The 22,695-nt window shown below is 35.1% G+C and overlaps 1 protein-coding gene across 1 annotated transcript in view; it reads right to left on the minus strand.

Moving 5' to 3' along the window:
- The window catches only part of dpr14 (defective proboscis extension response 14), a 404,735-nt gene that overhangs the window by 206,548 nt on the left and 175,492 nt on the right, over nucleotides 1-22,695 (minus strand). The window contains exons 3-4 of the mRNA XM_073979194.1: nucleotides 11,959-12,036; nucleotides 11,602-11,834 (exon numbers count right to left, since the gene is read on the minus strand). Of these exons, the coding sequence (XP_073835295.1) occupies nucleotides 11,602-11,834; nucleotides 11,959-12,034 (309 nt within the window). The 5' untranslated portion in view covers nucleotides 12,035-12,036. The remainder of the gene's footprint in view (nucleotides 1-11,601; nucleotides 11,835-11,958; nucleotides 12,037-22,695) is intronic.

A 22,695-nucleotide genomic window follows, 5' to 3' on the forward strand; every position in this document is an offset into this window, starting at 1 on the left:
ACGAAAGCCAATTTTTGGACCGAATCGGCAGATCCGTTCGAGAGTTATCTTGCGCTCCAACCACTACACACGGTGTCATAGGGTTTTTTGTAACTTTCAGACTATTTTCTCAGGAAGTATGGACTTGCCCTTAATGAAACTTACAGCGTCGTATAGTGGACAGCGAATACAACTTGCGTAAACAAAAATCAAAGAGATTCGAGACCAGGTCCTAAACCGAACTTTTCCGAAATTTTGTGTGGGAGGTACCCGAAGGAGTGGACCGATTGAGTCCATATTGGAACCTCATCTAAGTTTGGTAGAAATTACACGATGTGCAGAGTATGGACCAAATCGGTTATTCCCTACAAGAGTTATCGTGCGCACAAGTTTTGCGACAATTTTTTAACATTTGTGGGGGAGGTACCTGAAGGAGTGGACCTATATGGTCCATCTTCGAACTTAAATCGAATCTGGACAAAATATTTCGATACCCAAAATTTGAACCGAATCGATTGATCCGTTCGAGAGTTATCGTGCGCACCAGCCAGCCAGACAGACAGACAGACAGACGGACAGACAGACAGACAGACGGACGGACATTGCTAGATCTACTCAAAATTGTCTGAAACAAATATCGTACAAACATACTTGGGGTCTAAAACCATTATTTCGATGAGGCACATTTTTGGTCGTATCAAAGTGTAAATACCCTCTTTAGCCTAAAGGCTGAGGGTATAAAAATCGGAAAAAATCTTTGAATTAAACGAGTTTCATTATGTTATTTTCCAATTAGTGGTTTTACAACACAATGTAGAGCTTAATGCTCAAAGGAGAAGTTAAAGAGTACACTTCAGAGTTGAAGTTTTTCATGTATGATTTTTTATTATATCCACTGTATCTACCTCAAACGGATGCTGACATTTTGAAACCTGAAAAATGGGGTTTTTTCAATTTTTGCTCTAATTGGGACGCGCAGCTGGATTTCCCTAAAAGCTTATTATTTGATTGTAGTACTCGCGATTTCGCATTTTTTAATGTATAACATGGGTGTAGTCCTCACAGGATCACAGTAATCTGCGCCCAAACACGAAATTTTTGTTCGTAAAATTTTCTCAAAAACCTATTTTTTTGGTTTAAAATTTACAAACGTCATTCGATTTCCGTGGAAACCCGCGTAAATTTAGTTTTTTTACGTTCTGAATCTAACAAGCCACGACGCGTAGAAATCCACCCACTAGATCGGCGGATATGATACCCCTCAAATTTCGAAAATTTGCAAAAAATTATTTTGAAAATATCGCATATTAAAACGCGTTTTGGATGTGTCAGTTCTACTTAAATAAATAGATCGATACGCGTGTTTAAACCGTGCGAAAACAGATATTTAAAAACTGTCGCAAATCCAGAGATATAATAGATTTTTTCTAAAAATTGAGTGCGATGCTACATCCACGGTTCTTGATGGATCGCATTGAAACGGCATAGAATGATGTATTTTTTAATGGTGATTATTGAATTCGGATGCGCATAAAATGTAGATGAACTTCGCGGAAATTATGACCATTTTACTGTATTTTGCACCCTAATATGCAGCAGATGCTACATCGTGGCCGCCAAATAGAATTTGACAGACTGTACATCAAATAAGGGGGATTGATTCGCTGTGTTGGAAAATCGGATGCGCATCATGTCATTTTCATAATTACGCGGTTTATATGCGTCTTAAATGTTATAATATTCAATATAACATTATTTTAACGTTATGCCACAATTGGAATTCCTTGTGATTTAATATAAGGTTCTAATAATATTATCCAATAGGAAAAGTATAAGCGAAAAATTTGTTACAACGGAATATCATCATTATTGCGTGAAATTTTCACGAAAATGCCGAAGAACTCAAACATTTTTTCTCCAACTTTTCCTATAAAACCATAAAAAATAAAACTAGAATAATATGATTTAATTTTTTTCCTGATATTTTCTTCGTATTTTTGCAAATAACATGAATACTAGAGCTCCAACCTTCACAACTTAGGTTTCATTTTATTCCTCAAAATGTCTGGATGCTGTTATAATTTTTTTATATATTTTTCGTAAGTATGGGCGCTATTGTTTCAAAAATATGTTTGCAAATACGTGAAATTATTTAACAAATTTGATTTTTTGCGAATCCATTGAGACTTTGCGATTATTTTTTGCATCATCGCAAAGGTTACGAATTCAGTTAACGATAATAGGATATAACAGCTAACTATATTAAGCCGCGATTTTTTTAGAATTTTTTCTAATTATCATAATTAAAACGGTCATATCTTTTGCGCGCAACGATCAAAGTTAGTATCGAAAACAGATTTGGTATGCAGATTTTTTTCTTAATCTATGTACCAAAAATCATTGATGTAGTATCAAAATTTTTTTTTGATTTTTTTGAAAAGGAAAAGAAAATTTTAGACATTTTTCCTGATATGTATTTTATATACGGCACAATTATTGTGTTTGGTTTTGTTTTGTTTTTGGTCAGCTGCTGAGGGTATATCTCCGTCAACACAGTTGACCGATACTTTTTTACTTGTTAGGTTTATCTTAGGTTTTCAGGATTTTGCTTGGAAGCAGCAAGTCCTACCGAAATGGGACTAAATCCGAATTTTCATCTAATTGTCGATAAAAACTTTAAAGTACTTCACGACGGCCGATACCGCTACTTGGTTGCTATTTCAAAACGTGGACCTATGTCTACAATTATTGGTGGAGAAGTTGTTTGACCACTTTGTGTCGAATTTGTGCCGAAAATGTCGATAAAAACTTCGAAATACCTGAAGTCTGGTGGTGCCATTCTGTGGGGGATATACCCAAACGTCGACATACATACATATATATGTCCACAATATTACGTGGATAAGTTTTATTGCCACTATGAATCCTAAATGCTAAATTGTATCCAATTTGGGCCAAAAATGTCGATAAAAACTTCGAAATACCTGAAGTCTGACAATTTTTGTTGGAGAAGTTTTTGACCACTTTGAAACCTAAATGCCAAATTACATCCAATTCGGGCCAGGAATTTCGATAACAACTTCGAAACGCAGTACCGTTATACGGGGGCTATTTCAAAACATGGAAAACCATGTAAAACATCTCTGAAGTAGTGTCATAAGACACACCATAATAAGAGGGCTGTAACAAAACATGAGCTATGTCCAGAATTTTTGGTAGAAAGGTTTTTTGACCACGAGGAACCCCTTACTTTGCTTTTGGAGCATCTCCACATAAGTTTACCATTTTATAACTCGCGAATTGTTGTTGTATATCTTACAAATTAAATACATTAGGCAAAAATGAAATGTTTTCAGACTTGGCAAAAAATGTTGGCCTTAAAAGTTTATTTGCGTTGAAGTTGCGGCTGTATTTATGTTAAATGGATTGAAGCCAACGTGTCTTTTCTTGTTTTCTCTCACACTTTTCACGATTTTCCTGTCAAAGTAAAAGTAGAAGCCAACTAAATAAGGATAATCTCACTAAAGTTGTTCTTTTCAAAATTTGATCTGATTCTACCATTAAATGATGCTGACATTTTGAAGCCAGATTTACAGTGGAAGGAGGCTATACAAAAGCATGGACCTGTGCTGACAGTTTTTGGTGGAGATGTTGTGTGACCACTGGGAACCTAAAATGTCGACTTACGCTGCAGTTATATATGCCAGTAAATTGGTGCCTATTGAGTTCATGTATTATACTCGGAAATGCCGAAAAAGTGTTCGACTGTGTGTTTACACACGCCAGTGTAAGTTCAATTTCAAAATTAGTTTAAGCCGCATATAACACACAAAATTCCATTATATTTCAGACTTAAAACACAATTCACATAATATTTTATTATTTTTATTTTATTTCGTTTAAAAAATACTGTTTTCAATCATAAACATGATGAATCTGGTGTTGTCGTCTTTTCAATATTGTATAATCTCAGAGAGGAAATTATTTGTCAACATAAATTTTCATAAAAAACATCAATGAAAAATCGAGTGCCAGTGGAGTCGACAATTCAAACAATTTAATTGGTGTAGTAAAAAATTGTGTATGTATTGAGTTTTTCGAACTGTCATGACAGTGACATGTCACTGGCATGTGTAAACGTTGGTTTACAAATAGTTTGGTCGAAATTTGTATATAACACCGAAAATCGGGAGGTACCGTTACATGGGGGCTATACCAAAACTTGAACCCACATATATTGACAGTTTTTGGTTGAGATGTTTTGTGACCACTGGGAACCTCAAACGTCAAATTACAGGTAGTTCGGTCGCAAAATGTACCTACAATCCTCAAAATACCAAAAATCGGGAGGTAACGTTATATGGCGGCTATTCCAAAACGTGGACCTCTATTTACAGTTTTTGAAGGTGATATTTTGTGATCACTAGGAATCTTAACTGTCAAATTACAGGTAGTTCGGTCACAAATATTTGCCAAAATCATCAAAATACCGAAAATCGGAAGGTACCGTTATATGAGGGCTACGCCAAAAAGTGGTCCTCTGTTGACAGTGTTTGGTGGAGATGTTTTGTGACCACTGGGTACCCCAAACGTGAAATTACAGTTAGTTTGGTCAAAAAATGTAGCTAAAATCCCCACAATACCGAAAAATCGGGAGATACCGCTATATGGGGGCTATACCAAAACATGGATCTATGTTGACAGTTTTCTGTGGAGATATTTTGTGATTACTAGGAACCTCAACTGTCAAATTACAGGTATCGTTATATGGGGGCTATACCAAAAAGTGGTCCGATATAGCCCATCTTCGAGCTTGACCTGCCTATGGAAAAAAGACACTCTGGTGCAAAAATATAGCGCTCTAGCTCAAATATTGCGAACGCTAGAGTGATTACAACAGACGGACATGGCTAGATCGTCTTAGAATTTTATACTGATCAAGAATATATATACTTTATATGGTCGCAAATGATTAGTTCGATGTGTTACAAACAGAAAAACAAACTTAATATACCCTCCATACTATGGTGGAGAGTATAAAAACCATGTATATGATTGTAGAACTGTGTGTCGTGAATGTAGTCTACACAGCTTCACAGAAATCTGTATACAAATATGGAAAATTTGTGCGAACATTTTTCTAAAAATAAAATAATTAGCGTTTTTATAAAAAAATAAAAATTTATTTTATTTTTTTTGGAAATGGAATATGAGAGGATTGCCAACATTTCCAATATATGTATTGAAATGATGATAAATTTAGTGAAAAACAAGTAAGAAGTACCGTAAGAGGTACCGTTTTATGGGGGCTATATAAAGGCGTAGACCTATACCGAAAAGTTTTATACCTCAAATGAGGACTAAATTGTAAATTTCAGCAATTTCGGAGGAATATTGAGGCCTTACTTACTTACTTAGCTGGCTCATTACAGAACATTTTTTCCATAGGCCGAACTAAGCAAAAGTTCTCCATTTCTCTCTATTTGTTGCTTCGCACTCTGGAATACCGCGCCTTTTCATCTCTTCATCCACTTGTTTGCGCCATATATTCCTTGGCCTGCCAATTCTGCGTGCACCGCCAAGCGGTCCGTATTTATACGACTTTTTAGCGGGTTCATCATCGCTCATTCTTATAATATGGCCTAGCCAACGCAATCGCTGCATCTCGATACGTTTATCTATACCGATGTCGTTGTATAGCAGATAGAGATCGTGGTTCATACGACGTCGATAATCACCGCCAACGCAGATTGGCCCATAGATCTTTCGAAGAATTTTTCTCTCAAACGCACCAAGCACTGCCTTGTCTGCTTGCGCAAATACCCAAGCTTCGGAACCATACATCAGCACGGGTAGTATCATTGTTTTGTAAAGCGTTGTTTTTGTTTGACGAGATGTGTCTTTATTCCTAAACTGCTTACTCAGACCGAAGTAGCATCTGTTGGCCAACATTATTCTTCTGTGTTTACGGCGGTGCCGAGGTAGACGAAGTCCTTTACTGCCTCAAAATTTTAGGTACCAACGTCAACAGTTGGCCCGATCTCTATTGACGCATTGCGCTTCGACACCATCAACTTTCGACTTTTGCAAAGGTGTCAGTTACTTCCTTTACCGATCGACCCATGATGTCAATGTCGTCGGCATAAGCAAGTAACATATGGCTGTTCGTCTATTCGATCGATGAATGTCTTCCATTTATCACAACATGATCAATTTGATTATTTGTTCTTTGATCTGGAGACAGCCAGGTGCCCTTATGAATATCGAGATGCTTAAATCTGGTACTGCTAACTACCATGTTTCTTGCAGCTGCAAAGTCTATCAGCCTCATACCATTGTCAGATATTTCACTGTGGAGACTGAATTTCCCGACTGTTGGGCCAAAGATATTCTCCTTTCTAATTTTGGCATTAAAATCGCCTAGAATGATTTTAATGTCATGGGCAGGGCAACGGTCATATGTTTCTTCTAAGCGCTCGTAAAATATATCTTTGGTCTGTTCGTCCTTTTCTTCAGTGGGAGCATGAGCGCAAATAAAGCTGATGTTGAAGAATTTGGCTTTTATTCGAATTGCAGCGAGTCTTTCATTAACTGGGGTGAAGCTGGAGACAAGATGTTTTAATCTCCGAACAATAACAAATCCGCAACCAAACACATGCTTTGTGTCATGGCAGCTATAATACAGTGCGTCACCTTTAGGTGTTGTTGTGACGTATTTCCTGTATGGCAGTAATGTCGGCCTTGTACTTTTCAAGTACATCTGCCAATGCGTGAATTGCACCATCTCTATCATCTCAGATCATGGTCCCTAAAACGTTTGCGGGGTTCGTCAACTTTAGAGGGGGTTGTTTTTCTTTTCTTTTGATTTTTCATAGTAGGCTGTTTTTTCTAGGGGAGGGTTACTAACGCGACGCCCAAATTCAAGTTTTTAACTTTCTTATGGGTGAACGCGCGGCACATGTTAGCTCACTACCTTTAACGGGTGTTAAAGGCAGCACCCCAGGTGACATCAGGTGAGATGAAAGAGGGACCAAGATAAATCCTGGGCTTTGCCATGTTAAAGCCGGTCAGGACCGTTCCTTGGGATCTTCCATCCCCTACGTAACCCGGAATATTGAAGCCACAACCTTCAAAATGCCGGAAATCGGGAGGTACTGTTCTTTGGGGGCTATATGAAGGCGTGGATCCATACCAACAAAATTCTGGGGGAAGGCTATGTACCAAATTTCAGCCATTTCGGTGTGATAATAATTCTTAAACCTTCAAAATACTGAAAATCAGGTGATACGGTTCTATGGGGGCTGTATTTAGGCGTGGACCTGTACCAACAAATTTCTGGGAGGAAAGTTTTATACCCCCAACGAAGACTAAAGACCAAGTTTCAGCCATTTCAATGGATTATTGTGGCCATAACCTTCAAATACCGAAAATCGGGAGGTAGCGTACTATGGGGGCTATATGAAGGCGTGGACCCATACCAACAAAATGTTGGGGGAAAGTTTTACACTATTTCGGTGTAATATTGAAGCTTAAACCTTCAAAATACCGAAAATCGGGTGGTACCGTTCTGTGGGGGCTATATCAAAACGTGGACCGATATAGCCAATTGCAATACCAAACATCCTAGGAGTAATAGAAACTTCTATACCAAATTACAAAGCTCTGTCTTAAAAATTGCGAGCTGTATCTTGATTTCAACAGATGGACGGACGGACAGACGTACAGACGGACTTCGTTATATCGGCTTAGATTTTTACCCTGATCAAGAATATATATATATATATATATATATATATATATATATATATATATATATATATATATATATATATATATATATACTAGCTGACCCGGTCCGCGTTGCTGGCCCGTTGTTTGGGTTCTCCGTGTAAACTTTAGTTATCTATCCAGTATTGATACACCCATAATTAGGCATCCCTCTAGATCAATGTTTTGACATAAATTCCATATAATGGTATCCCCCAAATTTAAGATATAAAATCTCTTTTATTATACCCTTCACCATAAATCGACAGTTTAAAGCACTTTGTGACCCACGTCGGTGCACGTCAATTGACATTGCTATATATTGGATTGTTGGTCTCGGTTGGGGTCGTAATTATTACTGCAAAGAATTGTTGGTATAGAACGGTACCGGCTGATTTTCGCTATTTTTGAGGATTTAACATCATTATAAGACCGAAATGGCTGAAATCTGGTTTTAATATATTTTAAAGAGGAGGGCATAAATATTCGTATCGACCGAAAGACACGCCTTTTTATTTGCGCTCGGTATGTAACAGTAATAGGTTCAGGTTTTGATATAGCTCCCATATAACAGTACCTCCCGATTTTTGATAGTTCAGAGATATAGCCTCTGTTCAGTATACGTCCTCGTTTTGATATAGCTCCCATAGAACGGTGGCGCCTGATTTTCGCTATTTTTGGTGGATTTAACCTCATTCAGGCCGATCGAACGTAACGCTTTTTTTCTTCGCGCTCTATATGCAATGGTAAAATACCCCTCAGCGAAATGTATGTTCCTTCGGGATATGTATGGCAACATTTATGCAATTCATAAAAAAAATTACTTCTATAAATTGTAGTTGTTATTATCGAGATTTTGCTGTATTTAAAAAATGTATCTTTAGCTAGCTATTCCAAGGACTGAAATCAATGCTCATGAAGTTTCACTTCCCACATTTTGAGATTTTATCCGTAATTATAATATTTTCAAAAATCGAACACGATCGCGGTATCCTGATTCCAATGATGATATTGTATTGTATATCAATAACTTTGTCTGATTTCCAATGGATCTTTCTGGAATTTCGATCTTGTGACATCTCAAGTTATCCGGATTTTACTGTATTCCAAAATGTGGAGTTGATCGCGCTGTTCCACTTATTGTTTAGTGTTCAGCGTTTATAGCGTTTTTTAGGCATGCTTACAAAATTATGTATATTATCTGAAATAATAAATGTTTGCAAATTTTGTGATGACTGCGATATTTCACTTTTCGTGATATTTCACTTCCGCGAAGACCATTCAGGGTCAAGACAGTAATTACAGTAGTATTGCAAACAATCTGTAAACAATACGTTCAAAAATATAATGGACTTCAGATTAAAAAAAATATTTGAAGGAGAACCTCCGGTCACTACTCTTAGCCGTATTAAAATAGCTCAAGACCGCGCTATCCCACTTGTTCAAGCTAGTGTTTATATCATTTTTGTGTCACGCTTACTAAAATTATGTATATTAATTGAAATAATACATTTTTGAAAACTTTGTGATGACCGCGATCATTCAAGGAAAACAATCTGTAAACAATACGTTCAAAAATATCAAAGATTTCAGATTTTCTTAAAAACATTGTGGGGGAGGACAACCGGTCACTATAAAAACAGCTTACGACAGTTCTAATTAATTGAAATAATACATTTTTGAAAATTTTGGGATGACCGCGATTTTCACTTCCGCGACGACCATTCAGGGTCAAGACTGTAATTACCATAGCATTGCAAACAATTTGTAAACAATATATTAAAAAGTATCTTGAATTTCGCGGTTTTCTTAAAAAAATTGTGGGGAGGACCACCGGTCACTACACTTAGCGGGGTAAAACAATAGATTACGACCCATTCTCAGACCTAAAAACTCCACATACAAAATTTCATAAGATTTCCCAATCGATTTTTCGGAATTTCTATATAGTGACATCTCAAGTCATCGGGATTTTACTGTATTCCAAAATATGGCGTTGACCGCGTTATCCCACATATTGAAGCCAGTGTTTTAGCGGTTTTGTAGTCACGCTTACTAAAATTAGGTATATTATCTGAAATAATACATTTTTGAATAATTTGGGATGACCGCGATATTTCACTTCCGCGACGACCATTCAAAAAAATATATAGCCTATTTTCACCACCGGTGTTCCCAGTACATTATCTGAAATTTTCAAGAAAATCTATTCAGCCGTTTTTGAGTCTATTCGGAACATACAAACATACAAACATACAAACAAACAAACATACTAACATACACACATTGCCTTTTATATATGAGATATATATATATATATATATATATATATATATATATATATATATACTTTATTGGGTCTCCGATGAATATTTCGATGTGTTACAAACGGAATGACAAATTTAATTGTACCGTCCATATTAGGGTGGAGTGTATAACAAAATGGTATGCCATTTTGGTTATAGTTTTGATATATAAATGGTTATAATTTTTTTGTTTAATATTATTTTTGAAAATTTACAAAATGTCTAAAAAGTGGCGAAGCTTCCCGACCCATGGGGCAGCTTCGCCATCGATATTGAACATTCTCCAACGGACTCTAAAACTGTAATTGACCATACTTCTTCCTTAAAGATCAACATTATGCAAAAAAGGAACATGTTTCCTATTGAATAATCAAAAATGATTTTAAAATTCAGAAAAAGTAACCGATTGTAGCAGTTAATTGAAGTAGGTACCTTAAATTTAGGTACAAAAATCTTAATATAACTAAAACAAGATACGTTTAGGATACTATTTGATTTTAACTTCACATTATATGGTATAAAGAATTTAAGTTAAACATGACAAATTGCTAACATTAACCCACCACGCCCCTATCATTGCGTAGGCGCCCACCCCTTACATATTTTATAATATTAATATATTGACATTTGCAATTGCTTTTTTCATGCGAATTATTGGGATTTATATTCTTCAGTAGTTGTCTTCTAGCGGTATAAAATGTGTTTTTGATATCACAAGAGGTAAAGAAGATATTACAAAAATACCTACCACAGTTATTTTCCCAATACCCTGAAAACACAAAACCGCGTGCGTCCGCTATCATACCTATGACACAACTGTCAACTTTTGGGAAATTATAGATCTTCATTAAACTCACAATTTTGCCTTTAACGGATTTATTCTAGCACTTGTATTTTGCGAGAAAATCGGCCTAGCCGCCCCATCTAACCATATCTGCCTATAGTGACTTCAAAATTTTGTCAAAAAATCTCGTACAAAAAATGTCAAATGAGCTTTTTAGTCGAATCACCTTATAATGAAGTTCTTCATCAAAATATGATGCACGGATACAAGTTTGTAAAAAGTCATAACCCTAATGTACATATATAAAAATGTCGACTTCGTTTCTCCAATGCAATTTCTAGGGGTGTGTCGGTTATGCGCTTTTAGCACATCCAATTGCCAACTACGACTAATAGTCGCCTTTCAAAAGTCGATCATACAGGATTCCCATTACAACTGTTAGGCATTTTACGACTAATAATCGACTTTATGTATTCCTAGCCGATACACGTGTCTCCTTCGTTCCTCTTTCACAAGCCAATCTTGTTATTTTTATATTATATTTCTTTATTGATGTACATACATATGTACATATGCATAGCTATTTACTTTCTAAATATAATAACATGAACTTAACATTTCTTTTCCGAAAGGTAAAATAAATTCTTCGAATTTACAAAAAAAAAAAGAAAAAAAAAAACAATTCTGTAATTTGCCAGTCAAATTTCTACCGTGAACCAAGAAATTAAAAAGGAGAATGAATTGAAATATTTAACATTCACTTACTGTCTTTCCTTGTAAATCATTAACTCGACAATGCAGGTATACTCTTGCACCCAATTGCGTGCTTACATTAACGGTGGTATAGGGATCGGCAAAAAATGGAAATGGTTCATGGGTTGTTGTTTCCGTTACTTCAAGTTCTTCATCTTCGGGTGTGTCGGTAAAGGGCGATGAAAATTCTTGCCAAAAATTCTTCGGAAATGTATCAAACGGATCTCCGGCACGAGGGCGTTTTACTAGAAGAAACATTCACACACACACAAACATAAAAGAAAATGTTGTATTAATGTGAATGCCAACCAATTAACAAAAGAAATTATTCATGTACAGCATATCTGCAGGTTTCAGTGTCAAACTTACAGGGTGTTGAAGATGAAGCAAAATGTTGTATTGCTGAATAAACAATTGCAAATATCCAAATATTTTTCGATTCCATATCTGAAAATGAAAAAAGAAAAGTTAATTTTTAATAGAACTCTGGCTATATTCTTGTTTGTGAAAAATTTAAATGAACATTTTCATTATAACTATTTCCATTTAACATGTATGTCAACCGATAGGTTTCTTTCGCTTCTGAAGTGGGAAAAAATTATTTTCTGTTCCTGCAAACTGCTTCTAAACGAAATCCTATGCGCATGATAAGCCATGGGAAAAACACGTAAACGCATACTTTTCCATATAAATTTGAGTTTTATACCCTCCACCTGTATCGCATTGAAATAATCATTTTCGACCCTATATATATATATGTCTTAGACACGCCGTTCGGACTCGGCGATAAACTCTAGGTCCCATATCATTGAGCTAATATGAATCGGGGTGCACTCATTGATATGAGAGAAGTCTCCCTTGTCCCTTATGGGATGTTTGTGGAACAATTATATATATATATATATATATGTTATAAATCGTGATAATACTCTGATTCGATATAAAAATGTCCCTTTGTTGTAATCACTCTAGCGCCCACAAATATTGAGCTAGTGCGCTATATTTTTGCTCCCGATTATCCTTTTCACATAGGCATGTCAAGTTCGAAGATCTGCCAATGTTTTGGTATCGCCTCCATAGAACAGTACGTCCCGATTTTCGGTATTTGGAGGATTTTAGCTACAATTTTTGAACCAACTACATGTAATTTGACAGTTGAGTTTCCTAGTGATCACAAAAAAATTTCCACCAAAAACTGTCAACATAGGCCCATGTTTTGGTATAGCCCCCATATAACGGCACCTCCCGAATTTCGGTATTTTGTGGATTTTAGCTACATTTCGTGACATAATTACCTGTAATTTAACATTTGATGTTCCCAATGGCCACAAAACTTCGCCACCAACAATTGTTAACATAGGTCCAACTTTTGGTATAGCCCCCATATAACGGTACCCCCGATTTTCGGTATTTTGAAGATTTTAGCTACAGTTTTTGACCGAATTACATGCAACTTAATGATTGATGTTCCCAATGGCCACAAAACATCTCCACCAAAAATTTTCAACATGGTACTCACTTTGATATAGCCCGATATAAAGGATATAGCCCCCATAGAACGGTACCTCCCGATTTTCGGGAGCTTGTGGCTACAATAGCCCATCGAAATGACTGAAATTTGGTATTTGGTCTTCCTTTGGGGTATTAAACGTTCCATATGAAATTTGTCGGCATAGGTCCAGGCTTTCATATAGCCCCCATAGAACGGTACCTACCGATTTTCGGAATTTTGAAGTTTGTGGCCACAATAACCAACCGAAATGAAATTTGGTATTTAGTCTTCGTTGATGGTATAAAACTTTCCCCCAGACGGGTAGAACGGTAGCTCCCGATTAGCGGCATTTTGAAGGTTGTGGCCACAACCCACCGAAATGGCTGAAATTTGGGATTTAGACAATGTTGTATGTAAAAGCCTTTCCGACTGAAATTCTTCGGTATAGATCCTTGCTTCGATATAGCCCCCAAGAGTGGTACCTCCTTATTTTGCGTAATTCTGAGGGTTGTGACGTCAATATCCCACCGACAAATAAAAATTTGTTTTTAATCTTCCATGGGGTTATAGAATATTTCCGAAGAGATTTATAAGGAAAGTTCCACATCTTCCCTTATCCTTCATAGAAGCGTACCTCTTGATTTTCGGCATTTTGAAGATTTTAGCCATATTATCTTACCGAAATATCGGAAATTCGGAATTAAGTCTGGATTGAGTCTAAAAGTTTTCCGCCAGAAATTTGTAGCTATTAATCGACGTTTTGATATAGCCCTCATAGAACGGTACCTCGCGAATTTCGGTATGTTGAAGGTTAGCCGCATTGGTTTACTGAAATTGCTGAAATTTGGTATTTAATCCTTTTCATAAACAAAAGGAAATTAATTGTTCCATTTTACTTCAATACAACTCATGGTCGAGGGTATAACAAATTCGTCCCGGTTGAGCTTAACGCCGTTCTTACTTGTTTACCTTAGTTATGTATCCGTGGTCACAAAATATTTCCCCATAAAATTGTGGTGCGAGACCTTTTTCAATATTTAAATGGAATAAAAGTTATTTTTGTCAATAATAATATCCAAACGGTCATTCATTCGTGCTGTGGGAAATAATTTTTTAAGAATCTTTTTTTTTCATTTCGTAGTATTTTTTCAAACAAAGACTTAAATGAAATAAACGGTATTTAAGTTATTAGTAGGCAAAAGTTCATTCGTTCTCGCTACAAATCAGAAAAAGTGGATAAACTCCAATGGAACTACTAAGTCTGGTTTAAAACCCATGCAAAATATATATTTTCGCAGAGTCTCGTGTGATAGTCTTTTCGGTTAGGACATGAAATAGCACCATTCAAATTTCAATGAGCTACAAAGGTAAAATTTTCCCCATTAACGAGTTAGACCGTAAAATAAGAAAACAAGCAACAACTTAACTTTCCACAAAAAGTCGTGTTCAAAGTTAATTTAATTTCTGTTTATTTAATACAAAATAACAGACAGTAATTAAAACTTTTATTTGTTAAAACGAAAAAACAAACAAGCAAACCAAGTTACTTTTTTGGTCATATTCTCCACTTCAATTATTTGTCAAAAATGCTCTCTTAATTCAAATTAAAAAAATATACGTATATGTATAAATTAAACCCCACTTTAACCAGAACGAACATATGTCGCTATACATATACCCTTAGCAATTATAAAACTTTTCAAAAGTTATTAGGACTCCTGACATATGTATATCAGCTTTTCTAAATGGAAGTTTATTTTATATTATAATTTGGTTTAAAGATGTTCTCTTTTTGTGTAGGGGTGTTTGTACCAAAAAATGCTACAAGCTACATTCATACATACATATGATCATGCATATAAATGCTTATCAGTTATGCCATTCAAACCCATACATAAAGTATGGCAATTCATTTTTTTGCACATGTAGTATATGTGTATTTATGTATATGCGGTTGTGGGCTCTATAACAACACATACATATATACGTTTGTAATTTTTGAAGAATTTTTGTTTTCCGACAGACATCCTCATTCAGAAAGAAAATACGTTTCTCATTTTGACAGAAAAAGGAAATTATGAAAAACCCCAAACAGCAGTAGCTTCATCGTCATCATCATCATCAGCATGAAATAAATGGAAAATAATCAAAAACATATGCATGCGGACACGTAATAAAGCTGTTTTCATGCATGTAAGTATACTCGTATGTATGTCGTCATTGCTGCAGAATGCTAATAAATTTACACACAAAGTAGAAATAATACAAAATTCATTACATTAAGGAGTAATAATTTAGCAATGATAAAGGAATGTATTATGGAATTTCTAAAGAGGAGAGTATTTTATTGAATCGTGTAATCAAATTCGCAAAATCGCTCAGCCATGCTTATTTAGCTCGTTAAAGTATTAGTAAAATAAGTAAGAAAAAGTGCATGACTACACACAAAAACAATAACAGTAGCGAACATCAACTATCAAACTACGGGTAGTTCAGTCAAAAAATGTAGGCAAACGCATCAAAATACCGAAAATGGGAAGGTAGCGTTATATGGGGGATATTCCAAAACATTGGCCTATGTTGACAATTTTTGGTGGAGAAGTTTCGTGGCTGCAGGGAATCTGAAATATCCGAAAATATGGAGGTACCTTTATATGGGGGCTACACCTAAACATAAACCTATGTTGACAATTTTTGGTGTAGTCGTATTGAACCTTAAATGTCAAATTACAGCTAGTTCGATGGCCCCTAAGAACACACTTGTCACACATTTCACAATATCAAATTACAGTTAGTTCGTGTATATATTCTTGACCTGCATAAAAATAAGTCGATATCACGATGCCCGTCTGTCTGTTGAAATCGCAATATTTAACATATAGATTTCTAATTTGACCCAGAAGCTTATATTACTCGGCGAGATAAAGCGATTTTGAAATGTGTGTCCGTCCGTCCGTGTGTCCGTTTGTCCATTATAAATTGTAATCAAACTCCAGGCCGCAATTATGGAAATTTGATATGGAAGTCGGTTTCACATCAGAATAGAATGCTATTTTAATTGGAGATGATCGTGAAATATTTAGCGGATGAAATGGACCAAAAACATAATTTTTATGCGATTTTGTAGCTGCTCTGTAGGTCGCAATAATAGTCCGATCGCCTCGAAATTTTAAATAAGGTAAGAGTATATGACAAAGAAGAAACTTGCAATTTGAGATCGCGATCAGATAATATTTAGAGGGTTAAATGGACCACAACTTTAATGTGAAAATTGTGAACATTTTTAAAATACAGCTTATATCTTTTTTCCTGGAAGAGACATTCCGGGCAAGTAAGCTATACTTGGAAGAGGAACGCTTGACCTTTCTATTGAATTCAACTGTGTTGGTGTACATGATAAGATAACAGCCTAATATACCCAGTTATTTGTTTGTAGTGTTATCATAATCACGCTAGAGTTCGCAATTATAGCTCAATAATCAAGAAATTTTGCACGAGGTGAAAGTTTAGGTAGAAGAAGATGCTTACAATTTTGGATGATGATCTGATATTATTTAACGGGTGAAATGGACCATTACTTTTGTATGAAAAATACAAAAAAATATTGTTGGTCTATATTTTATTTCCTAGAGGGCATATGCCGGCAAAGTAGACTACATATGGAAATAGAACTACTGATCTTCCCCCTGTTGCAAATTGCAATGACGTGTCTGCTTGGTAACGGGCCTACTGCTTAATATATAATGTGTTTTGTGTAGAGAACCACATTTTCCTATTCCCAGTTTTTACATATTGCAAATTACATGGTGCCCTAACCTTTTAATTGTCCAATTGGATTTTTATATATACATTGCAGCATAGGTCGCTCTGCCACCTTTTTGCAAAACGATTCCCCATCCAGGCAAAATCAAATTTTCAACCGTGGAAAATATCCTTCAGTAAGGCTTGCGACATTTTCTGAGTATTTCAGCCATATAAAACTTCTCTACAGGTGGTGTCTTAGGGCACGCCGTTCGAACTTGGCGATAAACTGTAGGTCCCATATCATTGAGCGAATATGAATCGGGATACATTCACTCATTGATATGAGATAAGTCTCCTTAAAAGTTCTAGTCCACTAAACTTGGAATTTCACCAAAATTTAGTACCTGAGGAAAAATAAAATAGCTCACTTCGTGTAAACGCTACGGTAATTTGTTAAACCATCTCTTAAGGTCAACAATCCTACCTACCAAACAAAACACAATTAACACCATGTTTGTTACAGTTTCTGAGAAATAGCTGTTTCTTTCTCCAGAAATTTGCAAAAATTACGTATTTTTTCAAAATTGGGAAACATTTTTTTCTTTAGAAGCACGCTACGCCTACACCATCCAATATTTTGATCTAATTTTTTGCTTTCCTTAGTTTCAATATGTTTACTATCTTATGCCACATAGAAATTAAAAATCGGTGACAATAAAAAATGATGGTTTTGGCCTGGAAAATCGATTTCTGAACCACTGTGCACCGTTTTTACTTCTTGTTAACAAAGTGCCGATTCATTCAACCGATGTGGTGGAGGCCCCCGCCCCCTCCTTATTTCGATATTCTAACACCTATTGATTGAACCTACACACAAAATTTTATAAAATTCGGTCCAGCACAATAACAATGTATGCACATCGTTTAGCCTTTAATAGTAACGGTGCCCGACGATTACACTGTACAACAAAATCGAACTTTTTTTTAAAATTACAAGAAACCGCGCACAGATTATGAAAGAGGACCGAAAAAAAGTAGTCACGTGTACCTGCGTTTTGAATGTTTATGTCGGGAAGTAACCTAAATATGCGTGGCAAGTTCCGCCCATTTCTACAGGTTTTGAAATATTCGACATCAGATTCCTTGTAATCCTCAGTCAATTTTGTCAGAGTAGGAGTAGCTGCCATCATTATAGTATTTAGAACCATGCCAAAACCATGGATGTTAGGACTCGTATGTTAGATATATTCACACATAATCTTCTGAAAGAATTTATAATAAAAAAACATCAATAAAATATATTTTGTGACCGCAGATAACGAAAATGTGAATAAAAACGGTAGAATATGGTCCTAAATAATATATAAAAAGCGAAAGCTTCTGGGGATGTTAAATATTATAGCTTCAAATTTATTTTGTTCAGAGACTCATAATGAAATTTGATTTGGAACATTTCTTCTTTTGATACAACCCCCAAAAAGTGAGGTATTTTAGGAGATTTTGGCTCAGTATTGAATAAATTTTAATTAAGAGTCTAAAAGTGTAACAAATAATTTCTACCTATAATATCTAATTTTGTAACGTCATTTTCTTAAAAAAGTATTTTACTCAGATATCTAGTTTGTTCTAGGACAAATACATATTTCATTTATTCGGCGACTTATATTGAAATTTGATGGAGATTATTTTTGTCTTTGACGTCTTCTATCTAGAATGAAGTTTTGTGGGACAAAACTTAATAAACTCAGATAAAGTACAACATTAACCCTAAAACGTGATTTTACTTTTGGCAGATTCCTGGCGTTTAGGTACAATTTAGAGTTTTGGTGTTTTCGGGGACTTATAGTAAAATGTTATGACAAAACTATTTGTAGAATATTTTGATCTGATACGATCACATTTTAAAGGATATTTTAAACGTTTTTTAAAAAGGCCCCTTTAGTGACTCGCATGAGGGTTAATTTTTTTCATAAAAAGATACCCCGCATTGTTGTTACTAATATTGCCAAAGACAGTTTATACCTAAAATGCAAGGATTCCAAGGAATCTTATGTCGAATATTTCAAAACCTGTAGAAATGGGCGGAACTTGTCACGCCTATTTAGCTCACTTCCGGACGTAAACTTTCAAAACGCCGATGCACGTGTCTTCGTTTTTTCGGTCCTTTTTCATAATCTGGTCGAATTATCTTGTAATTATTTTTTTTGTTGTACAGTGTTATTTAGATAGATTGTAGATACACTGATGTGCTGGCCCGTCGTTTTAGTGACCAAAGCTAAATTTTTAGACGTTCTTTAACCATCTTATTTAACCATCTTTGAAATTAAATTTTGCCTGATTTATCAATAATTTTTTTTTATTTTAATTTCGGTCAAGCCACATTTTACATTATCGAGATTGTACTATATTTCAAAATGTGGGTTTGATCGCGCTTTCCCACTTATTGAAGCCAGCGTTTTTGTAGTACGCTTACTAAAATAAGGATATTATCTATAATTATACAATTGCGAAAAATTGGGCTGACCGCGCTATTCTACTTCCGAGATGACCATTCAGGATCAAGACAGATATTGCGATAGTATCGCAAGCAATTTTTAAACAATACGTTGAAAAATATCTTGGATTTCGAGTTTTCTTAATTTTTTTTTGTGGCTACCCCGGCCCACTACGTTATAGTTCTTCTTGAGAATAATGGCCTGCGGAAATATCAATATTGCCTAAAACTTATGACAAGTTCACAAATATGAATTAATAGAAGAATTTTTGATCCAAAATTATAAACAAATTTTCATTGCTATTGCAAGATTCACAACTTTCTATTTAAAATTTCTTATATCATATTTAGTATTTTTTCATTTTTTAACAACCAAACATCCTTGTTGAAAGCCTTTGTATGTATGTTTTCGCAAACTCGGCAAATTGTCTTCTTCATGTTGGTTAATAAAATATACAAAAGAACAACATTTAAGCTTCAAAATGATGAACTAATGAAATGAAATTCTTTTATAGAAATATTGTTGTACAATTCGCTTTTATAAAAAAAGGGAGAACAAAATTGTGCTGCAAATTGTACATACATACATATGTCAATCATACTTCCCATTGAGAAAGTAATTGCAGCTATTCCTCTTTGTACAATTTCAATGAAAAAAAAATTAATGACTGAAATAAATGTATGCTTCTTCGCTTTACTTATTCTTTGAAAGCATATTGGAAAATAACATTTAAATGAGTAGTGTGTATTTGAATGTCGTATTCATACTCGTATGAAAGCAGTGCAAGAATAAATAGAAATAGATAAGTACAAACACTTTTATGTTATATTTGTTCCGTATTCTAAGTATATATTTCTAGCGTAAACAAAGTTCACACATGTGAAAATAACCAATATTGAGTGCTACAATAAATTTTTTTCTGAAATAGGTTTTCTATTTACTAAGTACTCTAAATACCTTACTAATCACATGTTACTGCCAATAATCGTTAACAATAATATTTTCTTTACAATCAGAGTAATAAATCAGTATGTAAAATGTATTTAATATTATTAAAATACCTAAGAGCGGTATTTTAATAACATATGGTGGGTTGAACAAGACCACTAATTTTAGAAGTTGATCTACCTGCAAGAAATTGCTATGTGAAATTGTATGTGGAAGGTACCAGAAGGTAGTCCATATTCAAACCTGATCTGTGTCTGGGTAAAATATTGCAATGCGTGACCAAATCGAGAGTTAGTTTGATGTTATCCGGTCAAGTTCGAAGATGGGCTATATCGGCCTGTGTTTTGGTATAGCTCCATATAATGGTACCTCCGGATTTTTGGCATTTGGTCACAAAACTTCTCCACCTTAAATTGTTTTTCAAGGACATGGGTTCAAATCAAAGTCTGACTCAAGCTGGTTTTTTATACAATCTCAAGTGAGAACACCAAGAATGGACGTTGGATGTTTTCCTGTAGAAATGAAAGAAAAGCTTAGAAACTCGAACCAAAGTAATATTGCTGGAAATACAATCTGGGAAATTGGATTGCGTGAAAGTAAAAGAAAACAAGTAAGCCAAGGATACAGTCGGACGGGGCCGACCATATGATACCCTACACCACTACCCCTGTGAATTAGCTTTCCACAAATCAAAATTTCTTTACGGAACAAATAAACTTATAGTAAAAAATAACTTTGTGGATTTTGGCACCGTATCACACCAAGCTTAAATAATAATATAATAATTGTTTCACAAACATCCCAGAAGAGACTTCTCTTATATAAATGAAAGAGTGTACCCCGATTCATATTCGCTCATTGAACGGCGTGTCCTAAGACACCACTTGTAGAGAAGTTTTACATGGCTGAGATACTCAGAAAATATCGCCAACATTACTGAAGGGTATTTTGCAACCGTTGAAAATTTGATGTTGATTGGTTGGGGAATCGTTTTGAAAAAATGTGGCAAAGCGACCCATGATGGAATGTATGTATAAAAATCTAATTGGACAATTAATACCCTAGGGCCAGGGTTTCGGAGTCGGAGTCTAGCAAGTTTTACTGGAGTTGGAGTCGTGAAAAAGCTCGACTCCGACTCCGGTAAAAATTTGTTTTTTTCCACATTTATCAAACAAAGTTTAATTTTATTTTTGTATCATAGAGAGATAAACGTTTTATTTTTAATTTGAGAGATCGTTTATTAATTTTATAAGAAATCTATGAGAAAACACGTAAGCAAAGGCTTTATTATAATTAGTGAAGTTCCATGATAATAGAATTATAATTGCCCCATTTGCGTAAGTGTTCAAGTTGAATCGATTTCTTAATACCGTACACCTTTATGTGGAAAAAAGTGGAACATTTGTCCTAGACCCAGTGTTGCCGAATTTGCTGATTTATCGTCATTTTGACGATTTGTTGGCCCAAAATTGAAAAATGACGATTTGACGATTTTATGGTCCAAAATGACGATTTTTCACCTAAGCCAGAAATGCATGAAATAAAAGACGATAACTAAATTTTGACCAAAGTTTCACGAAAGATTATAAGGAAAGCAATGTTCCAAACTCGATTTTTGAGCTTTTTAATGTTTTATAGCAATATCCAGACGGATTGGCTATAATTAGGCACATATCTGGCATATCTAGGCACAGGTATTTCATAGTTTTTGCCCCACATTCAAATTACATGAGCTGAAAATTTTTCTTTAGTTTTGGTAATATATGAAAATCTTCCTTAAAAAGTTTTCGAGATAAAATATTACTTATATATATTTTGTTATAAAAAATATGAGTCCAGCTTTATTAACTTCCTACAAATGCCCTCTTTAAGCTGTCAGCCAGTTTTGAATGAAAATTTTTATCGATTTTCGACTGCCCAACAACCAAAATGTATATGTACGGACAAATATGGGCAGTCACACTGCCAAGCAAGCGATATTTGAGCTAAGCTTCCATTTAAAATGGCAATGTGTACCCAGCTTTACCATACTGCATTGCTTCAAACTCGATAACCATAGGAAAACTATCATCTTCTGAAAGCTGTTTTTATAGCAGTATTTAAGTGATATTCGGTTAGATTTATTGCTGTGGATTGTATATCTTATGTTGTCAGTCTCATTCACAAAAATAGCAGCGAAAAATCGCATTAAACGGTAACCAAACCGAGTTTTGGACCATGTTGACGATTTTTTGACGATTTTTCAAATATTGTTGACGATTTGACGATTTTTTTGACGATTTCTGATCAAAAACTGTCGGCAACACTGCCTAGACCCCAATAAAGTACAACATTAACCCTAAAACGAGATTTTACTTTTGGCAGATTCCTGGCGTTTAGGTACGATTTACAGTTTTAGTGTTTCGGTGACCTATAGTAAAATTTTAT

Source organism: Musca autumnalis, unplaced genomic scaffold (assembly GCF_047663935.1).
Source record: "Musca autumnalis isolate F117 unplaced genomic scaffold, ASM4766393v1 scaffold_3, whole genome shotgun sequence".
Classification (NCBI taxonomy): Eukaryota; Metazoa; Arthropoda; class Insecta; order Diptera; family Muscidae; genus Musca; species Musca autumnalis.